This window comes from Schistocerca nitens, chromosome 4 (assembly GCF_023898315.1).
Source record: "Schistocerca nitens isolate TAMUIC-IGC-003100 chromosome 4, iqSchNite1.1, whole genome shotgun sequence".
Taxonomy (NCBI): domain Eukaryota; kingdom Metazoa; phylum Arthropoda; class Insecta; order Orthoptera; family Acrididae; genus Schistocerca; species Schistocerca nitens.
The window spans coordinates 419,307,165-419,329,994 of NC_064617.1; the positions used below are offsets into that span (position 1 = coordinate 419,307,165).

Consider the following 22,830-nt stretch of genomic DNA (forward strand, 5'->3'; position numbering starts at 1 on the left):
ACGCCATACTTCGTCGGTCGTGTACCATCTTGTTCCCTGAAAAGAAAGGTCGTTTACCATGGAACATGTCATACTAGTCTTACGCGAGAAATTAGTAAAGACATGGGACAGTGAAATTTTTTAAGGTCGTACAGTCGGCGTTACTTACCATGCGAAAGTATCAACAGCTGCCGGTTGGGAAGCATGAACATTTCGGCACCGTTACTCGGTCAGAAAGTCGGCAAACTCAACATTTCTGTGTGCAATAGTGAGCAAGCTCATCAGAAAAATGTTAGGAGATCACAGACCGAACTACCTTTGTTACTTTCGTAACAATATGAAACAGACACTAGGTAGGACGGTACCTCGCCTAGCAGGAGTTTCACTAAGTAGTAAAGACACTGTAACAAATTCATTAAGCAAATGTAGCAAAACTGAAGACAACTGACGACTCGAGGAGAGTAGAAACGATTCGCTCATTACGAATGAAGTCGTTGAGCGGAGCCTCTGCTCGACGACATAAATACTCCACCCCCACCAGCTTAGAGCATTCGATCGGTAGGGTAGATGACGTTCATGTCATTCGCACTCGATGTGTTTGAGGTTCATCTAGTGTTGGTCTTACTCTTGCCGTCTCACGAGAAAATCAGCGATACGTAGCCGCTGCTAATGAAGGAAAGCATCCAGTAGCGAAGTCAGCACAGCAGCCAGAACTGATGGATAGTCCAGGGATCTACCAACACGGCTCCTGCCCAGGGCAAAAGCTGACCTAAATCTGCGTTGTCACCGGAGCCTGAGGCTTACCGTATGGGCGGGCCTGGTTCAGCAATCAGCATCACGTCACGGCGTCCAACATCACGGTCCTTCTGAGAGGACAATACGGGCAGTGATCTGGGAGGGATTCAGTACTCCCGGAAACTGTGTGTGAATCAAACTCACACGTCGTGGTTACCACCAAGCAGGGCTACGACGTTGACTTGCCTACCTAACCATTGGGCGATAAACCGCCAGCCCAAAGTGTCATCGACTTCGGAGTTTGATGCAGCGTTCTCGGCAGTCTTGAGTCAGCTGTAGGATTCAGCGGATTCCTTTCCGGGTTACATAGACAGCAGCCATCGCAGGAGACACGGCAACGACTTGTATTATGAGTAATAAATGGAATACTTGAATACACACAGATCCTCGGTCTGTATCCTGATAAAACTGTGGGAGGGAGGGGGGTTCCAGGATGGCAATCGGCAATCCCCATACTTGTGACTGAACTGAGTTTCTTTAACGTCTTAACAGTTTTACCTGTCCTGGAAATGGAAATGTGTGTAAGTTTTCAATAGCTTCTATTTCTGAATGTACACCATGTGATCAAAAGTATCCAGACACGTGGCTGAAAATGATTTGCAAGATCGTGGCGCCCTCAATCGGTAATACTGGAATTCAATATGGTATTGTCCCACCATTAGCCATGATGACAGCGTCCACTCTCGCATGCATTTGTTCAGTCAAGTGCTGGAAGGTTTCCTGGGGAATGGCACCCCATTCTTCACGGAGTGCTGCACTGAGGAGAGGTATCGACGTCGGTCGGTGAGGCCTGGCACGAAGTCGGCGTTCCAAAACATCCCAAAGGTGTTCCATAGGATTCAGATCAGGACTCTGTACAGGTCAGTCCATTACATGGATGTTATTGCCGTGTAACCACTCCGCCACAGGCCGTGCATTATGAACAGGTGCTCGACCGTGTTGAAAGATGCAATCGCCATCCCCGAATTGCACTTTAACGGTGAAAAGCAAGAAGGTGCTTAAAACATCAAAGTGGGCCTGTGCTGTGACATTGCCACGCAAAACAACAAGGGGTGCAATCCCCCTCGATGAAAACCACAACCACACTGTTGGCACTACACACGCAGGCACATGACGTTCACCGGGCATCCGCCACACCCACACCCACACCCTGCCATCGGATCGCCACATTGTGTACCGTGGTTCGTCAATCCACACAAAGTTTTTCCAGTTGTCCAATGTTCACAATCCTTACACCAAGAGAGGCGTCGTTTGGCATTTACCGGCGTGATGTGTGGCTTATGAGCAGCCGCTCGACCATGAAATCCAAGTTTTCTCACCGCCTGCCCAACTGTCATGGTACTTGCAGTGGATCCTGATGCAGTTTGGAATTTATGTGTGATGATCTGGATAGATGACTGCCTATTACATATTATGACCCTCTTCAACTGTCGGCGGTCTCTATCAGAAACCAGACGAGGTCGACCTTTAGGCTTTTGTGCTGTACGCGTCCTTTCACGTTTCCACTTCACTATCACATCGCAAACAGTGAATCTAGGAATGTTTAGGAGTGTGGGAATCCCGCGTACAGACGTATGACACAAGTGACACCCGATCACCTGACCACGTTCGAAGTCCGTGAGTTCCGCAGAGCGCCCCATTCTGCTCTCTCACGCTACTGACACACTAGCTCGTGTGTATCGGGGAAGACGTTAGAATAGCGTGTTAGAGAAGTCAATATGGATGAGACATCTTAAGTTAACGGCTGTGAATTTACGTGAATTTTAAATAAGTAGACCACAATCAGATTAAAGGTAAATGAATGCACTGTGTCAAGAACAAAACGAGTCAAACTGCTTTAACAAAGATCAAGATCAAAACTGTTCACTGTCGATTACGAAGATAGGTCACCACATGGAGCTAACACCATGCCTCACCCTTGAGTCCGCTCACTCGAAAGTACACCACGAAGTCGAGACCGCCAGCATGTATCATTCAGCCCTCTATCCGTAAACGTCACTTCATGTGACAGATCGAACAACGTTTTTCAGCACATCATTTGCTGTTACCAACATTGCCTCGAAGGATGCAGTGAACTCTTCAGTAATATCCATGCCGCTGCCATGGGTCGCTACACTCTGTTTCAAAGAAGTGGAGTACATAGATATATCTATATTTGCAGCAAACAATCGAGTAAACATCTACTGCGTGGCAAACGTTAGTAAATATTTTACATTTTGTGATGATGAAAAGCTGCGGAGTATACATCCAACTCCCAGACTTTTTTAATACGGTTATCAATATTTGATGCTACGTTTCCTCACATATGAATGCAGTTATTTTCGTCGCAGTGAACTTCAGTTACTGAGAACGCAATACCGGTCGTTTAAAGCTCATAGTGTGACGGGGATGGTATTAGAGCTATGCCCTCGATTTAGGGCGGAATAATGGACACAGAGCGACATGAAACTGGGGAGATTACTGTATTTTAGATCATAAGAAAATGTCGTTTTAATTTTGCAATTAGCCACCTTTCTAAATTACTTTGGGCCCTGTCAGTCGAGAAACGCAGCCATGCAGTCCCTTCCAAATATAAAATCACATAATTCTCACGAATGAGCCAGTACGTTGAGTGGGATATAGAGCAAACATAAGTAGCAGGGCACAGCCGTTGTGGGTAGAGACTGTGCTCACATCAGTATCAGCGCGTTATTATCAGTCGTGTCATATTACAGCTGAGACGATTGTGCATTTCATATTTTGCTGACTTCAGCATTAGAACTTCCTTATCTCGAAGGTCATTCCAGGAACATCCTGCCACGTGCCTATATGGGTGACTTTGATGTGAAGCTATGTATCGTTCACTGTAGAATATTGAAACCAATAGATAGCATATTTCTCTATAAATAACTAAAAACTAACGTTTGCTTATAAATATAAATAACGAATAAGTATCAAGTATTTGTTGAACGTGGGATTTACCCTAAACACCATCCCACAAACCCAGAAAATGCTCAGTAGATACAAATCCAGTTTCGCCTTCCACTTCCTCCTGCCACCAGCAGATGGCTGCACTGTAAAATAGATCAAAGTCCGATTGTTGTACCACACCAATAGACGGCTCCACAGTTAAAAATCGTCCTTGTTCAAAAGCGTGTGAATTCCTAAGGGACCAAACTGTTGAGGCCATCGGTCCCAAGAGTTACACACCTCTGAAACTAATTTACGCTAAGAGCAACACACACACCCGTGCCTGAGGGAGGACTCGAACCTATGGCGGGAGAGGCCGCGCAGTCCGTGACATGGTGCCTCAAACCACGCTGGCCACTCCGCGCGGCAAGTCGTCCTTACACCGTTGATTGTACCATGAGTAAGGAGTTGTCTCTGTTACCAACAGATGGTTCTACAGTAAAAAACACAACGAGTCTTAAGTTAATAATTTTCCAGAGCGAAGATGTTTTGCATAATTCTAAAATGTCTGCAAAATACTTCGGCAGCGCAAAACCAGCAACGTTAACGGTAAGCATCCATGGCTTAGTTGAGGTTCATACATGATATGACTCAAATAAATTAATGAGATGTCACAATATTACAATTAAAAAATGCAGCTTGGTTGTAAATGGATTATTTTTCACTTCTAAGATGTTGAAATAATTCTAAAATATCTGAAAAATACATCAGCAGCGCGAAAAAGTGCGTTGTTTACATTGCTGTTTACAGTTAATACACGAAAAATGCTGTTTGATGTCACAATATTGTAAAAATCGTCTGCTCTGTAAAAGAAAGAGTGCGATAGTTTGCAACTCGACACATATTCGTCAAATTAGTGCCCCTAAAAGCCAAAAGTATGTGTCGTTACGATAAATGTCAAAGCCTAATAACAGCTGACATTTTAGAAGGTAGGTCTAAAAATTTGATGTCATAAAACTACCCTGACCAGGCTCATAACTACAGAAAAAATGGGTTACCTAAGCAGGGAAAACCACACAAAAATTTCCTAAGGAAGCCTAGCCGTACCACACCCTTAAAATATATATTCCAGAATTTAAATAAGTTCTCAAGGATTATTTTAGGAGAGACAAAGATAATGCATCGTGGCATTCAATAGAAACATTATAACGAAACTATTTAATGCCAGTTATTGCCATCTGTAATTACAAATGATATACACCCCCTAAAAGCCATGTAAATAACAGCAGTTTGCAGACAGAAGGCTCACTAAAACCTTCATAGACTCTATTTGTCCGACATTATTGTTCACAATTTTCTAGAAAAATGCATGAGTAATGTCAAAGAAGTGAGGTTCACGTTGTTAAACGAGTAAAGTGGGTACTGGATCTGTACAGTTGCGATTCTGGAAACTGTAGCTCCCGAAAACAAAAGCCTGTAGCCCACTACACCACCATAAACACAAGCATAACAATCGTCTTATTAGGAAACGTAGGAAACAATAAGGTGAGCGTATTATCAAAAATATTACTTAGACAATAGAAGAACATGTAGACTACAACTTGTAAACATGAAACCAAAGTCGGTAACAGTGAGAGATGGGACATTTCTAAAGATAATATCAGATCGATATTTCACAAAAAAGGACTTACCATACCATATTATGTTGTGTCTCACACTTTGAAAGCACAAATAAAATTAGTGCCACACCGAAATTGTCAGTATAATACATGTTTATCGTAGTATAAGCCAAAACTCTATGAAAAATCGATTTCGTATGCCTTGCAGACACGAAGAGTCACTATAAAGAGTCACTATAATACGCTAAGCACAAGACTGTGTATGACTACGCTCCATATAAACGCTAAACAAATGCCAAAACATATATTAAAGTGATGCTATTAACTATAACCTATACACCTGTAGATGTAGATGTGGAACTAATCGTCTTAAAATATATAGGTGAACCACAACCGGAAATGACGTTAGAAATTATACCACACAATGATGATACCCCAGCTGAAATATACGCTTAACATCAAGCCTTCAACCACATGATTCATGTCCGGGCCTCTAATAAGCAAAGATTAAACAAAATGGCTCAAAATATTACGAGGTATGGTATCTCAACATTGCAGTTTAACAGCATGACAGTGCCGGTCAGCTGAGATGAAGATATCGACGTCGTAATAAATGGAAAACAGAGACGAAATATTATGATTACAGCAGCAATATCGGTGAGGTATTATCAATTTTTGCAAAGTGACATAATTATATTCTGTTATAGAGTAGCAATAAAGAAGTCATCAAGTACATACCTAAATAGCCTTGCACAAGAGACAACCTCACGATACATTCTGTAGCGGGCTCCATCAGAGTAATGCCATGTTCAATCAGATGTCTGGTCACTTTAATAAAGTGATTATCAAAAACATTGACCACTCCTGGGCTTGTGATTTGACACACATAATACACTACTGGCCATTAAAATTGCTACACCAAGAAGAAATGCAGATGATAAACGGGTATTCATGGACAAATGTAATATACTAGAACTGACATGTGATTACATTTTCACGCAATTTGGGTGCATAGATCCCGAGATATCAGTACCCAGAACAAACACTTCCTGCCGTAATAACAGCCTTGATACGCCTGGGCATTGAGTCAAACAGAGCTTGGATGGCGTCTACAGGTACAGCTGCCTATGCAGCTTCAACACGATACCACAGTTCATCAAGAGTAGTGACTGGCGTATTGTGACGAGCCAGTTGCTCGGCCACCATTGACCAGACGTTTTCAATTGGTGGGAGATCTGGAGAATGTGCTGGCCAGGGCAGCAGTCGAACATTTTCTTATCCAGAAAGGCCCGTACAGGACCTGCAACATGCGGTCGTGCATTATCCTGCTGAAATGTAGTGTTTCGCAGGGATCGAATGAACGGTAGATCCACGGGTCGTAACACATCTTAATGTAGCGTCCACTGTTCAAAGTGTCGTCAATGCGAACAAGAAGTGACCGAAACGTGTAACCAATTGCACCCCATACCATCACGCCGGGTGATGCGCCAGTATGGCGATGACGAATATACGCCTCCAATGTCGCCAAACACGGATGCGACCATCATGATGCTGTAAGCAGAACCTGGATTCATGCGAAAAAATTACGTTTTGCCATTCGTGCACCCAGGTTCGTCGTTGAGTACACCATCGCAGGCGCTCCTGCCTGTGATGTAGCGTCAAGGGTAACCGCAGCCATGGTCTCCGAGCTGATAGTCCATGCTGCTGCAAACGACGTCGAACTGTTCGTGCAGATGGTTGTTGTCTTGCAAACGTCCCCATCTGTTGACTCAGGGATCGAGACGTGACTGTACGATCCATAACAGCCATGCGGATAAGATGCCTGTCATCTCGACTGCTAGTGATACGAGTACGTTGGGATACAGCACGGCGTTCCGTATTACCCTCTTGAACCCACCGAGCCCATATTCTGCTAACAGTCATTGGATCTCGACCAACGCGAGCAGCAATGTTCCGAAAAGATAAACCGCAATCCCGATAGGCTACAATCCGACCTTTAACAAAGTCGGAAACGTGTTGGTACGCGTTTCTCCTCCTTACAAGAGGCATCACAACAACGTTTCACCAGGCAACGACGGTCAACTGCTGTTTGTGTATGAGAAATCGGTTGGAAACTTTGCTCATGTCAGCATGTTGTAGGTGTCGCCACCGGCGCCAGCCTTGTGCGAATGCTCTGAAAAGCTAATCATTTGCATATCACAGCATCTTCTTCCTGTCGGTTAAATTTCGCGTCTGTACCGTGACATCTTCGTGGTGTAGGAATTTTAATGGCCAGTACTGTATATTATATAAATCTTCCTCTACAGTTGTAGGCCACACACGCTAAACAGTCAACCCTAACCGTCTTATCGTATAGTATAACCTTAGTGTAGCTCTCCATGCGAGATGTCACCTCCAACCGCAAATCTCTACTTAGGAAAAACTTTATAGAGCTATCAAAGCCGGTTGCTCACACTAATGTAGATCAATAGCGCAGTGTTTGAGGTAGAATAGGTACGCTGTCCATAAATTGAAAGCGGTCGTAGCATATTTCTTTGAAAAAAAATTAAAAAAAGGTGCAAATTTTAACGTAAGGGTATGTCAAACATTCCCGGTATTTTTGCCGCATCAACTCGGGATAAAATTTCGAACTTTCGATGATAACCTTCATGGTCATCGTCAGGAGCAACTGACGGTCTTCACTACTGATGCGGTGGCCTGAACAGGATGATGGAAACTGTGCATTAAGATGTCAATCGGTATGCGTCGGGTTGCGGTACACGGAGTGGCCGAGACGCCCGTCCGCCTGTCGTACTAAAACGTCTAAGAATGGCAACCTTCCTTCCTTCTCCACCGCGACAGTGAACCGGATGTTGGGATGTATGCTGTTCGTTTGTTCCATGAACTGTTCGAGAGCTTCTGCGCCGCGTGGCCAGACTATAAATGTATCGTCAACATAACGATAAAATAAGGATGAAAAGAGGGGAGCGGAATTTAATGCGCGTGCCTTAAAATTCTCCATAAAAATGTTTGCCAATGATGGAGGCAGCGGAGAGCCCATAGCCATACTGTCCGTCATTTCATAAAATTTACTACCATACGAGAAGTATGTGGTCGTTATCAAATGCCGGAACAACTTTATACTTTCAGGAGGAAAAAGATCCGCCAGCATTTTTCAAAGTGTCCTCCACAGGAACTTTTGTGAACAGCGATACCACATCCAAGCTGACTAAAACGTCATTTGGACCAAGTCTAATCTGTTTGATTTTCTCAATGAACATGTGGGAGATTTTGATGTGATGTTTACAACGGCCTGCCGTGTGGGATTAGCCGAGCGGTGCCGGCACGGTAAGTCAGCGTGTTTGGTCAGAGGGCTAGCTGCCCTCTGTAGAAAAAAGAAAAAAACTGAATTAATGGATCAACAACGAACTGAAATGGGTGTCTTTCGACGTCCTTCACGAGCAGATACAACGAACAAAAACAAACAAAATGAGATTTAAAAAAAAGCCGTCTAAGGCGCTGCAGTCATGGACTGTGCGGCTGATCCCGGCGGAGGTTCGAGTCCTCCTTCGGGTATGGGTGTGTGTGTTTGTCCTTAGGATTATTTAGGTTAAGTAGTGTGTAAGCTTAGGGACTAATGACCTTAGCAGTTAAGTCCCATAAGATTTCACACACATTTTAACTTTTTTTTTTACAAGTCATCAACTTTGTTAAGTATTTGGTCAGCGTGTAGGTAGACCAATTGCACTGACAATAGGTCTCAAAGGAACATTATCCTTGTGGACTATCGACGCATGGACGGGCGTCTCCGCCACTGTTTACCGCAAGCCGACGCATACCGATTTAGATCTTAATGCGCATAGTTTCCATCAGCCTGTTCAGGAGAAAGCCGTTTCGAACACCTTGATGTATAGAGGAAAAATTTTTTCTGACGAGGACCACTTAAAGTCCGAAATTAACAATCTGAAGTTTGTTTTCCGAAAGAATGGCTATGGTGCACGCTCTTAAAGGCAGGGTTTTCCAACAAAAGGAAACGAGAAAAATGCCGCATATTCACAGGATGAACCACCGATTTCGGTTCTTCCTTTTTTGTGGTGCTTTATCCAGTAAAATAGGTAGAATCCTGGGCAGACGGGGTGTAAGACCGATTTTTCGTCCTCCTAAGAAAATTTAGGAGATGATGCGCTCTTTTAAGGTCAGCCTCGGCCTCAGGTCCCTGAAATTTATAATATCCCCTGTCAGAATGGGAACAGTTATACAGGTCAGACCATTTGTGCAGTTTCCGACCGCTGTGCAGAACACCAACGGCATAAAAAAATAGAGAACTAGAGAAATCCGCAATTGCGGAGCACAGCCTTATTAACAAACATAAAATATTGTTTGATGACACAAAAATTTTGACCCATGCCTCCACATACTGGGGTTATGTTATTAAGGAGGCTGTTGAAATAAGAGTATGCGAGAATATTATCTGAGTGGTGCAGTGTTTACGTTCCCACAAATGCGGTGGCGCCACCAGCTCAGACACTGACACTGTCTGCGACAGCAGTACGTAATCGCCGACCAATCAGAAGCGGTCCACGGGCTGTATAAGGCCACCATAGCATCAGTGAAGACACATCCACGACTACCACCGCGCCGACTGGGATGCCTACTGGGAATCCATTGCCTCCGAGTCGAAAGCCACCCCCTTACCTTCCACCATCCTGCGGACGTCATCTATGCCTCTTCCTTCCACCAGAAGACCATTACTGACGCTGTGGTGGCCCACATTCCTACCAAACTCATCTACCCTCACTGCCCTACACTTCTTCCACAGGCTGTGCCTCTTCTCCGTGAATCCCGCAGGCTCTACCGCTCCTTCCTCACCACCCTGGAGCAGGATACACATCCGAATCCTCCTCACAGAAAATAACGCCGGTATTGGTGCCAGACATGTACACGCCTCAATTCCACCCTCCCTGTCAAATCCTCTAAGTACTGGTCTGTTTTCCAACACTCCACATTATCCCCTTCTCCACGACGACTGCCCCTTCCCTTACAGCCTACACTTCTTCCACAGGCTGTGCCTCTTCTCCGTGAATCCCGCAGGCTCTACCGCTCCTTCCTCACCACCCTGGAGCAGGATACACATCCGAATCCTCCTCACAGAAAATAACGCCGGTATTGGTGCCAGACATGTACACGCCTCAATTCCACCCTCCCTGTCAAATCCTCTAAGTACGGGTCTGTTTTCCAACACTCCACATTATCCCCTTCTCCACGACGACTGCCCCTTCCCTTACAGCCTCAGTAAGGCTAACCACTTTGCTTCCCACTGCTCCGAGGTCTTCTACATTCCTTACGATCCCCATTTTGATTGTTCCCTCTTCCCCACTGTCCTTGAACGAACTGATACCTCTGTCCTTCCACTCGCTCCCAGTTTCCAGAACTAGGATCAGTTACCCCCTTCAGACATAAACACTCCCGTTACCGCACATGACATCAAACTTGTCCTCTGCTCCAAATGAAACACCACCCCTGGTCACGACAGTGTCACATACCGCTACCTCAAGGAATTCCCCCCCCCCCCCCCGGTCCTTCCTGGCTGCCCTGACCACCCTGTGCAACGTCCTTCCCTCCTCCGGCTTTTACCGTAAAATGTGGAAGACTTCCTGTGTCCTGCTGTTCTCTAAATCCAACAAACCCCCCTCTGACACCTCTTACTATCGTCTGATCTGCCTCACCTCCGTCTTCAGTAAGGTCTTCGAGTCCATCCTCTTACGCCGTATTCATCACCACCATAACCAGCACCACCTCCATCCCCTTACCTAGTGTGGCTTCCGGCCCTCCTTCTCAACCGACAACCAGCCCCTTAACCTTACCAACATTCTTTCCCTCAAACGTAACTCCCGTCACTCTTTTATCTTTGTTTCCCTCAACCTCCAGAATACCTATGACCGCATCTGGCATAACCGCATTACAGATTAAGTTGTTATACCTGTTAGCACCTTAACAGGCGACACGTTTCATGTTGTGAAGAGTATGTGTGCGCCCATTTTCACGCGCACCCAGGCACTGGTACTGTGATGCGTACTACTATTACCAGTTCACAGTGCCAATAACCCTGGACAAGGAGAGAGGTGGAACCCATGTGGCCTGCACCTGAGAAGCGGACTTTGGAGCCATTCTACTAACTTTTAGGGAGTATACGGGCAGATACCCTCGACTTGCTTGAGAATGGACACATTGCGAAGATGATGATGATGATTATGATTGGTTTGTGGGGAGCTCGACAGCGCGGTTATCAGCGCCCTTACAAATTCCCAACCTTTGCTCAGTCCAATCTCGCCACTTTCATGAATCATGATGAAACGATGAGGACAACGCAAGTACCCTGTCATCTCGAGGCAGTTGAAAATCCCTGACCCCGCCGAGAATCGAACCTGGGACCCCGTGCTCGGGAAGTGAAAAAGGAGACCGCGAGACTACGAGATGCGGACCATTGCGAAGGGCCTGGCGGGCAATAAGAAGTGTGCCAAAACTGATGGACCCTGCTGTCATTAGAATGGAGTGTCAAGAAAGCGCATGTGGAGGCTTGTGCATTCTTGTGACTCGCATGCAGCCATTTTTACGTACCTTAGAAATCAAGAATGTGTCAACAATACCCACACTCCATATGCACTGAGAAAGAGTATACACAAAGCGCCAATAAATCGCACAGGGAGACGTGTGAAACAAAAGAACTGCAAAAGAAGTCAGCAAGCTTAAAAAAGTGTTTTCTGAACAGTAAAGATTTCCATACAAATCACGAACGCCAGCAGATTCTGGGATTAAGCACAAACATGAGACTGACCAGATCTGATGCAGAAATCGCCTTACGGAGAGGTGTTGTGTGGTTGCTTTCACAGCAACTTAGGAATGCAGGAAAACATCGGAACACTGTACGAAAACCTGGGAACAGGTTTGACATTGAAATCTTGAGAAAGACGCCAATTCCCGAGTCATAAATCAGCTCACGTAATATAAAGAATTTCCAGTCTGCACTGGGAGGCGCGACAATGAAACAGTGATCAGTCAATGGGCAGTATTGTAAATTTAGTCCGCAAATGGTAATGTCGACAGGAGGATAATTTCGAGGAGTCGTTGAGCTGAGAGGTGAGTGAAGAGCAAAGAGGACTTTCGGCGGGTCAGCGCTGAGGCTAGAGACCATGGGGGGGGGGGGGGGGGGCTCTTCCATCCATCATCAACATACGCCTTCCGACAACGCGATGTCGCTGCTTCGGCTGCGGCCACACACAGCGACCTGTCCACGTGGACATCGCTCCACGCCCTGGCTGTCGCTGCACAGCCGCGGCACTCCGAGGAGAGCTGCCGGCTCGCGTAGCACAGCTACAGCTACGAGGTGACACACCGTCCCGTCCAAGGGCCTGCCACGGTCGTCACCATACGACAAACGTCTATGAAGAATGGTGAGAAGATTCGTTCCCCGGCGTCCCCCTTAATAAATAAGTGATGTCCATACCCACTCAAATAGGCCCTGAGATTTTTTATTTTTCTGTGTGTGCCTGAAAGCTACTAAAATAAATACATCTACATGGATACTCTGCAAATCACATTTAAGTGCCTGGCAGAAGGTTCATCGAACCACCTTCACAATTCTCTATTATTCCAATCTCGTATAGCGCGGAAAGAAGAACACTTATATCTTTCCGTACGAGCTCTGATTTCCCTTATTTTTTGGTGGTGATAGTTTCTCCTTATGTAGGTCGGTGTCAACAAAATATTTTCGCATTCGGAGGACAAAGTTGGTGATTGGAATTTGTGAGAAGATTTCATCGCAACGAAAAATGCCTTAATTTTGGTGATGTCCAGACCCAATCCTGTAACATTTCTGTGACACTCTCTCCCATATTTCGCGATAATACAAAACGTGCTGCCCTTTTTTGAACTTTTTGATGTACTCCGTCAGTCCTATCTGGTAAGGATCCCACACCGCGTGGCAGTATTCTAAAAGAGGACGGACAAGCGTAGTGTAGACAGTCTCCATAGTAGATCTGTTACATTTTCTAAGTGTTCTGCCAGTAAAACGCAGTCTTTGGTTAGCCTTCCGCACATTTTCTGTGTGTTCCTTCCAGTTTAAAAGTTGTTCGTAATTGTAATACCTAGGTATTTAGTTGAATTTACGGCTTTTAGATTAGAATGATTATCGTGTAACCGAGGTTTAACGAATTCCTTTTAGCACTCATGTGGATGACCTCACACTTTTCGTTATTGTCAACTGCCACTTTTCGCACAATTCAGATATCTTTTCTAAATCGTTTTGCAATTTGTTTTGATCTACTGATGACTTTATTAGTCGATAAACGACAGAGTCATCTGCAAGCAACCTAAAACGGCTGCTCACATTGTCTTCCAAATCGTTTATATAGATAAGGAACAGCAAAGGGCCTATAACACTACCTTGGGGAACGCCAGAATCACTTATGTTTTACTCGATGACTTTCCGTCAATTACTACGAACTGTGACCTCTCTGACAGGAAATCACAAATCCAATCACATAACTGAGACGATATTCAATAAGCACACAATTTCACTACGAGCCGCTTGTGTGGTACAGTGTCAAAAGCCTTCCGGGAGTCCAGAAATACGGAATCGATCTGAAACCCCTTGTCAATAGCACCCAACACTTCATGTGAATAAAGAGCTAGTTGTGTTTCAGAGGAACGATGTTTTCTAAACCCATGTTGACTGTGTGTCAACAGACCGTTTTCTTCAAGGTAATTCATAATGTTCGAACACAATATATGTTCCAAAATCCTGCAGCATATCGACGTTAACGATATGGGCCTGTAATTTAGTGGGTTACTCTTACTACCTTTCTTGAATATTAGTGTTACCTGTGCAACTTTCCAGTCTTTGGGTACGGATCTTTCGTCGAGCGATCGGTTGTATATGATTGTGAAGTATGGAGCTAATGCATCAGCATATTCCGAAAGGACCCTAATTGGTATACAGTCTGGACCAGAAGAGTTGCTTTTATTAAGTGATTTAAGTTGCTTCACTACTGCGAGGATATTTACTTCTACGTTACTCATGTTGGCAGCTGTTCTCGATTCGAATTCTGGAATATTTACTTCGTCTTCTTTTGTGAAGGAATTTCGGAAGGCTGTGTTTAGTAACTCTGCTTTGGCAGCACTGTCTTCGATAGTATGGTTCAAATGGCTCTGAGCACTATGCGACTTAATATCTGAGGTCATCAGTCCTCTAGAACTTAGAACTACTTAAACCTAACTAAACTTAGGACATCACACACATCCATGCCCGAGGCAGGATTCGAACCTGAGACCGTAGCGGTCGCGCAGTTTCAGACTGAAGCGCCTAGAACCGCTCGGTCACAACGGCCGGCTTCGATAGTATCTCCATTGCTATCGCGCAGAGAAGTCATTGATTGTTTCTTGCCGCTAACATACTTCACATACGACCAGAATATCTTTGGATTTTCTGCCAGGTTTCGAGACAAAATTTCGTTGTGGAAACTGTTATAAGTATCTGGCATTGAAGTCCGCGCTAAATTTCGAGCTTCTGTAAAAAATCGACAATCTTGGGGATTTTGCGTCTGTTTAAGTTTGGCATGTTTGCTTCGTTGTTTCTGCAACAGTGTTCTAACCCGTTTTGTGTACCAAGGAGGATCAGCTCCGTCGTTTATTAATTTATTTGGTATAATTGCTGCCGATACTATTTCTTCTAATTCACGCCACAACTGGTCTACACTTGCATTATTAATTTGAAATGTGTGGAGATTGTCTCTCATGAAGGCGTCAAGTGAATGTTTGGAGGATTTTGGGATTACCATATTCAATCGTTGAAACAAATGTAATTGAAAAACAATTTTTATCTGTGTACGGTATAACACGTGTGTTATTATTTTCTGACAGACTGAGGAAAGTACAACTTGTATTTCGTCATATCGCAATTTACTACGGCCTGAAGAGTCATGTAAATTTAACTTTCGTTATCATTTTGTTTATTTTGGTATGGTGAACTAAGTACAAACTCAAGCTACCGACAATTATGACTATTGTTATCTAGCTTCAAAATATTAATGTTTATGCGGAACGGAATTTATCTGTCTGTACCAGTTAACTGAATTTGTCTGCAAGGAGAGTTATCTAAGGCTTTTGCCACACGCAACCGACATTCCTAAGTCATCTTCTTCGTCTGAAGAAGAGTTCTGTCCTCACGCAACAAGATTCAGTTCTTTGTTACGCTGAGACGAGGGATGCTGCGTTGGATTACTGCGTTCCTTCCTTGAAATAATTTCGTTGGACAGCGATATTTTGAAATGAGAGAAATCTACACTCTTTCGTTTTGTATTATTAATTATTATTTGCGCTGTTATGTTAAGACCTCAATTGTTATCTTAGCTGTTATTACTTACTGGACTACCTATGCTCAACATGTTGCACTCTGTCGAAATTGAACTTGTGCGTAAACTGTTATATTCAATATTCCGAACTTTCTTCTACGCTTCCTATTCTTCCCACTATTTCTTCACATAATTAGACATCATCCTTCCTTTTCTTGTCTCTGCTGCCGTCTACCCTCTGTGCCCTTGCTTGGACTCACCTCCAGGGGCGTATCCTTTCGGCTGACGCCCTGGTGTAGCCTAGCTACGTCATTTGCGACGCTTGCCACGTATTGCATCGTATGTCCTCACGTGATTTAATTATGAGAGCACTAACATTCCAACAGTTTCGTTTTCTGTGCGTGTGATTCTTTCAGACTGCTACATGTTCTGAGTTTTAAGTTTAAAGTTACTTTACCTGTACAGACGAGTCAAATGAAAGTTAGAAAGATGGAAAAAAGTAAGTAAACTGTTTATTAATTCAGAAGTAACCGCCGTAACTGTTAATACATTTTTACCACTGTGGAGCAAGACAGTCATTGCCTTCATGGGAAAGTGTCTCAGGTATCTTTCGGATACAAGGTTGTAAGAGGTGTGGACCTCTTCTTCCGAAGAAAATTGAGGAATAGAACGTCTTCCTTCATGGCTCCAGAGGAGAGATCGAGATGGTGTGGAAGATGTGTTATGGCTTCCCAGCGAAACTCCTGCAGCATACTCGAAACACACTCGCTGGGAAACCCTTACACCCTTACGAGGCGGTGGCGATCTCTTCTGAATAGCACGTTGCGAAGCATTCCAGATACGCTCAATAATATTCATGTCTGGGGAGAGTAGTGGGCATTGGAAGTGTGTTCCTGGAGGCACTCTGTAGCAGTTCTGGAGGTGTGGTGTGTCGCATTGTCCTGCTGGAATTGCCCTAGCCCGTCGGAATGCACAACGGACATGAATTGGATGTAAGTGATCAGACAGGATGCTTACATACGTGTCACTTGTCATATTCGTATCTAGACGTATCAGGTGTCCCATTCACGCCAACTGCACACGCTCCACACCATTACAGCCTCTACCAGCTTGAACAGTCCCCTGCTGACATGCCTTCGATTATGAAAGCCCATATCGATTATGTTCCGTTGAATGGTTCTCACTCTGACACTTGTTGATAGCGCGGCACTGAAATCTGCAGCAATTTCCGGAATAATTGCATTTCTGTCACGTACACTGATTCTCTTCAGTCGTCGTTTGTCCCGTTCTTGCTGGATTTTCTTTCGGCCGCAGCGATGTCGGAGATCCGATGTTTCCCGGATTCCTGATATTCATTGTACACTCGTGAAATAGTCGCACGGGAAAATTCCCACTTCATCGCTTCCTCGGACATGCTGTGTCCCATCGCTCGTGCGCCGACTGTAACACCATGTTCAAACTCACTTAAGTCTTGATGACCTGCCGTTATAGCAGCAGTTACCGATCTAACAACTGCGCCAGGCACTTGTTATCTTATAGAGGTGTTGCCGGCGGCAGCGCCGTATACTGCCTGCTTACCTGTCTCTGTGTTCGAATACGCATCCCTATACCAGTCCCTATGGCGCTTCAGTGTGTTTGGGAGCCCTTGGTAACGGCAGCCGCGCCCTCTGTGCCGCAGGTGCCATCATCTTCGGCTCGGACCAGGAGGTGGCGGGTGTGATGCGCGCGGTGCGGCGCTGCAACGCCACCGGCTCCTTCTCGTGGATCGGCTCGGACGGCTGGAGCGCGCGCTCGCTCGTGTCCGACGGCAACGAGCTGGAGGTGGAAGGCACGCTGTCCGTGCAGCCGCAGGCCAATCCCGTGCAGGGCTTCCACGACTACTTCCTGTCGCTCACCGTCGAGAACAACCGCCGCAACCCCTGGTTTGTCGGTAAGTAGCCGCCCCTCTCCGAGCGCTGCGCAGCTGGCGGTAGTTTAGCATGATACGTTGATGAGCCAAAAGGTCAAGCCTGCCCACCGCTAGATTGAACATCGCCTCGCAGCGTTTCGGGTACAAAAAGCGGAAAGGAAAGTATAAAATGAACCGTCAACTAGGGCGATTCACAAACAACAACTTATGTACACATGTTATTCCGAAAACGTTTTCGTGGAAGTAGGGGCCAGGAAGTGCTGGTGAAAAAACACACATTGATAAGGTTATGTTTTATTTTAAAAGGCTCTCTCAGTAATAAATTTTTAAGTCTGGCATTTCTTTTAAAAAAAAGAAATACAAAATAATTTGAAGTAGCTTGACAATTTCCATTATGAAAGGAGATTACCAGGTATGACATTAACAACTTGCCAATAATGAGATTTTAAATTGACACACACACATATATATATATATATATATATATATATATATATATATATATATATATATATATATATATATATATATATACTCCTGGAAATGGAAAAAAGAACACATTGACACCGGTGTGTCAGACCCACCATACTTGCTCCGGACACTGCGAGAGGGCTGTACAAGCAATGATCACACGCACGGCACAGCGGACACACCAGGAACCGCGGTGTTGGCCGTCGAATGGCGCTAGCTGCGCAGCATTTGTGCACCGCCGCCGTCAGTGTCAGCCAGTTTGCCGTGGCATACGGAGCTCCATCGCAGTCTTTAACACTGGTAGCATGCCGCGACAGCGTGGACGTGAACCGTATGTGCAGTTGACGGACTTTGAGCGAGGGCGTATAGTGGGCATGCGGGAGGCCGGGTGGACGTACCGCCGAATTGCTCAACACGTGGGGCGTGAGGTCTCCACAGTACATCGATGTTGTCGCCAGTGGTCGGCGGAAGGTGCACGTGCCCGTCGACCTGGGACCGGACCGCAGCGACGCACGGATGCACGCCAAGACCGTAGGATCCTACGCAGTGCCGTAGGGGACCGCACCGCCACTTCCCAGCAAATTAGGGACACTGTTGCTCCTGGGGTATCGGCGAGGACCATTCGCAACCGTCTCCATGAAGCTGGGCTACGGTCCCGCACACCGTTAGGCCGTCTTCCGCTCACGCCCCAACATCGTGCAGCCCGCCTCCAGTGGTGTCGCGAGAGGCGTGAATGGAGGGACGAATGGAGACGTGTCGTCTTCAGCGATGAGAGTCGCTTCTGCCTTGGTGCCAATGATGGTCGTATGCGTGTTTGGCGCCGTGCAGGTGAGCGCCACAATCAGGACTGCATACGACCGAGGCACACAGGGCCAACACCCGGCATCATGGTGTGGGGAGCGATCTCCTACACTGGCCGTACACCACTGGTGATCGTCGAGGGGACACTGAATAGTGCACGGTACATCCAAACCGTCATCGAACCCATCGTTCTACCATTCCTAGACCGGCAAGGGAACTTGCTGTTCCAACAGGACAATGCACGTCCGCATGTATCCCGTGCCACCCAACGTGCTCTAGAAGGTGTAAGTCAACTATCCTGGCCAGCAAGATCTCCGGATCTGTCCCCCATTGAGCATGTTTGGGACTGGATGAAGCGTCGTCTCACGCGGTCTGCACGTCCAGCACGAACGCTGGTCCAACTGAGGCGCCAGGTGGAAATGGCATGGCAAGCCGTTCCACAGGACTACATCCAGCATCTCTACGATCGTCTCCATGGGAGAATAGCAGCCTGCATTGCTGCGAAAGGTGGATATACACTGTACTAGTGCCGACATTGTGCATGCTCTGTTGCCTGTGTCTATGTGCCTGTGGTTCTGTCAGTGTGATCATGTGATGTATCTGACCCCAGGAATGTGTCAATAAAGTTTCCCCTTCCTGGGACAATGAATTCACGGTGTTCTTATTTCAATTTCCAGGAGTGTATATATATAAATGTTAATAAGCCAGCATACGAACTTCCACATTAAAGGCAGTTCGCAACAAAAAATTATCGTTAGCTCGGTGAGGGAGTGACACGTGTAAAGGCGCCCAAATCACAATAGGCGGAATAGTTACTGGTGGTCTACAGGGCCATAGTAGATCAACCCCAAAACTTCTATTACAAACCGCCACCTCCCCGAGTTACCCAAAACCAGAAGATGTAGCAAGGGCGGTGCCTGCACATACTCCGAACCACAGAGATCCGCGACACCGACCCTAAATCACCCGATCGAGATGTGAATGAAAACGGCCCGACCAAGAAGCAATCACCACATTCCCGCTGGCAGGCAAACGTAAACTGTGGTGGGACGACCCCAACAAAACCACTTGTGAAAAAACTCATACACTTCACTTTAAAACCTTCTCTGTTGCATAAAAACATTACTCAACTTCTCACACTCCGCCCCAGCGCCGGGAACACGTCACACTTCCAAATGCTCGTCAGAGCCAACCGCTGCCAGTGGTTTCAACGGCCGATAAGAAGACATACGGTCCCACGCACTGATCTCCTGCACCACGGCTTCTAAGCTCTGTAAGCCACGTACATGCGGGTAAGGCAGCCTTAGCCCTTGACAGCCAAGAGGTCGGCCAAAGCACTTGGCGAGCAGTTGACGACCCCCAAAAGCAGGGCCCCGCTCGCGCCACCACCTCTCTCGGTCGCCGCCCAGTACGTACTCCTCGATCGTCACGCGACCGTACACTCGCTCCACCTCCCGCCAGAGGGCGGTAGCGATCCAAACAACGCGCCAAACCGAAAGCGCCACGGCAAGCACTAGACGCGAAGCGAAAGCACTCCGTCTGGCGCGCTTTCCGAAGAGCCGCACACAACTACGGCTCATAAAGGGTGTTAAAAATGCCAAATAGTTTGGGAGATAGTAGTAAACATCCGAACAAGTAAAAAATACCAATAAACATGGGTTCGGAGAAGCATACTTCCTGTAAATTTGTTCATAATGGCTGAAGACGGTTGGTTGTGGATGTACCGTCTTCGTGGCAGGTAGTATAACCGTTATAGGTGACAGTTATTGAACTATGTTAAAAAAACCTAAATTAGCTACAAACTGCGGCGTGCACACACCTTATTCAACATGTAAACATCACTACGGATACTCGGATTTAGGTTATGTCATGTTCGATATGCCTGCCATCATTGACGATGATGCCGTGCAGGCGATTAGCGAAATTTTGAGTGAGCCGCTGAAATGGCGAAATATCGGTACTGTCGACGACGTGCTGAATGCCTGTTTTCAGTGGTTTCAGGGTTATTGCTGATCATCTTGTCTTTAATGTAGCCCAATAAAAAGGAGTCGCATGTGAAATCTGGCTTCGCAGGATAGAGCGGATCAGGTTATGGTTGTGGAGATGGCCGTAATCAGTTACTGTTAGTTGCACAAAACACACTAAATTTATTTTACTAAGACCCACTTAATTACACATTGCCTTAAAAGGATCAAATTAAAACAAAACGACTGAAGGCCTAGTTAAGAAAACTTGCAATACCTTCTTGGCTGAAGGCCCGAAACCACACCAAAAACAAGAACAGCTGAAGGCCTGAACACAAGTTATAAAAATTAGTTTTAAAGAATACACGGGACTGAAGGCTTTACTTAAGAAAAAAAGATTTCACGTAAATACTCTGCTGAAGGCTACACACAAGACATTGAACAACTCAGGGCTTAGGGCCTGGATAATAAGAATTACAGATAGAGCAATTTGTTTAAAAGATTACTTTTAAACAAATCAATTTTCAAAATTTTAATTTAAGACGGCTGAAGGCCTAATCTTACAAATATTTCACGTGAAAGCTCGGCTGAAGCCCACACACTGGACATTGAACAACTCAGGGCTTAAGTCCTGAATACCAAAAACTTCGGACAGAACAAACGTTAAAAATTTAGTTTTTAAACAAATCAATCTTCAAATAAGTCGGCTGAAGGCCTTATTTTAAAATTAAAACAAACTAAATTAGTAGACGACTGTAAGCCTGAGACAGTACATCAGACTGAAATGAAAATCACAATCTAAAACCAACAGGACAGTGGTGCTCAGAAGTGTTCCAAGGGTCGGCCTGAGGAGGTAGCTCTAACGTAAGGTGAGGTGAGACAGGCAGCCAAGACTAAGGTTAAACTATTAGATGGCGACCCGATCCATGGACGGCTGAAGGACCGACCAATAACCTAATCAACCCCCTTCTGCCCGACCAACGGTACGACAACAGAAAATATCAGCTGAGGACGAAGATACCAGCCACACTATGTCTTCAAAATTGGCATCTAAAAACAGGCAAGGCACAATAATCACTCTTAAGAGAAAAATGTGAACAAACAACTAAAAGTCCGTCGAACAACAAACCATGTCGAACAACATCAACATGGCGAGGATAACACACTGCCAGAAAACTACGCTAACGACCAGGGCAGGTAACTGGGGCGTTAACGGCCCCAAGGCAGAAAATACTGCTGGTGCACTTCACTAATAAGTGACAATCAATTTAATAGTTAAAGACCATACAGGAAGACAGCTGCAAAATTTCGCCAACTCCCAAAACACCATACGTTGCTGCTAGCCGGAACGGCCCAGGAAACAACAACCGGCAATGAACGAAGAGATGTCACAGCAGTTGAGGTTTCGTAAAAGGTTAACTGATCACTCCAGTGTCCAGGTTCGGTTGGCAACGAACTTCGTAGCTCGCGCAGCTAGCGCCTCACAAACTGACCATGTGTGCACGCCGCCAGCGGTCCCGGACTGACCTCGCACCACAGAGACTTCCTCGCTGTTCTGTCCCAACCGACCAACTACCACACACACCACCACATGGAAATAAAGCAGTCACACCAACAATTGTACAGCAGTACTAGTCTCGATAAGCGCTGCTGCTGCCACTGATGGAGGCAAGTCAGCAACTCGTTATGGTAGTAACTCAGCGAGAAATAAGATGCTACTCAACTGCGAAAAACTGCCAAAGAACAAATGGCTTCAACGCGAGCCAGCCACGACTCAGCATGTGTTCAGATCTGGAGAATATGATGGTTCAAATGGCTCTGAGCACTATGGGACTTAACTTCTAAGGTCATCAGTCCCCTAGAACTTAGAACTACTTAAACCTAACTAACCTAAGGACATCACACACATCCATGCCCGAGGCAGGATTCGAACCTGCGAACGTAGCGGTCACGCGGTTCAACACTGTAGCGCCTAGAACCGCTCGGCAACCCTGACCGGCAGAATATGATGGCCAATCGAGACCCATGCCATTGGCCTCTGGGTACCACAGAGTCAGTATGCAGACCCCTAGCTG

The 22,830-nt window shown here is 45.8% G+C and overlaps 1 protein-coding gene across 1 annotated transcript in view; it reads left to right on the top strand.

Moving 5' to 3' along the window:
• LOC126251616 (metabotropic glutamate receptor 4-like) overlaps window positions 1–22,830 on the top strand; it is an 868,913-nt gene that overhangs the window by 526,988 nt on the left and 319,095 nt on the right. Inside the window, exon 4 of the mRNA XM_049952156.1 lies at window positions 17,289–17,540. Within this exon, the coding sequence (XP_049808113.1) occupies window positions 17,289–17,540 (252 nt within the window). The remainder of the gene's footprint in view (window positions 1–17,288; window positions 17,541–22,830) is intronic.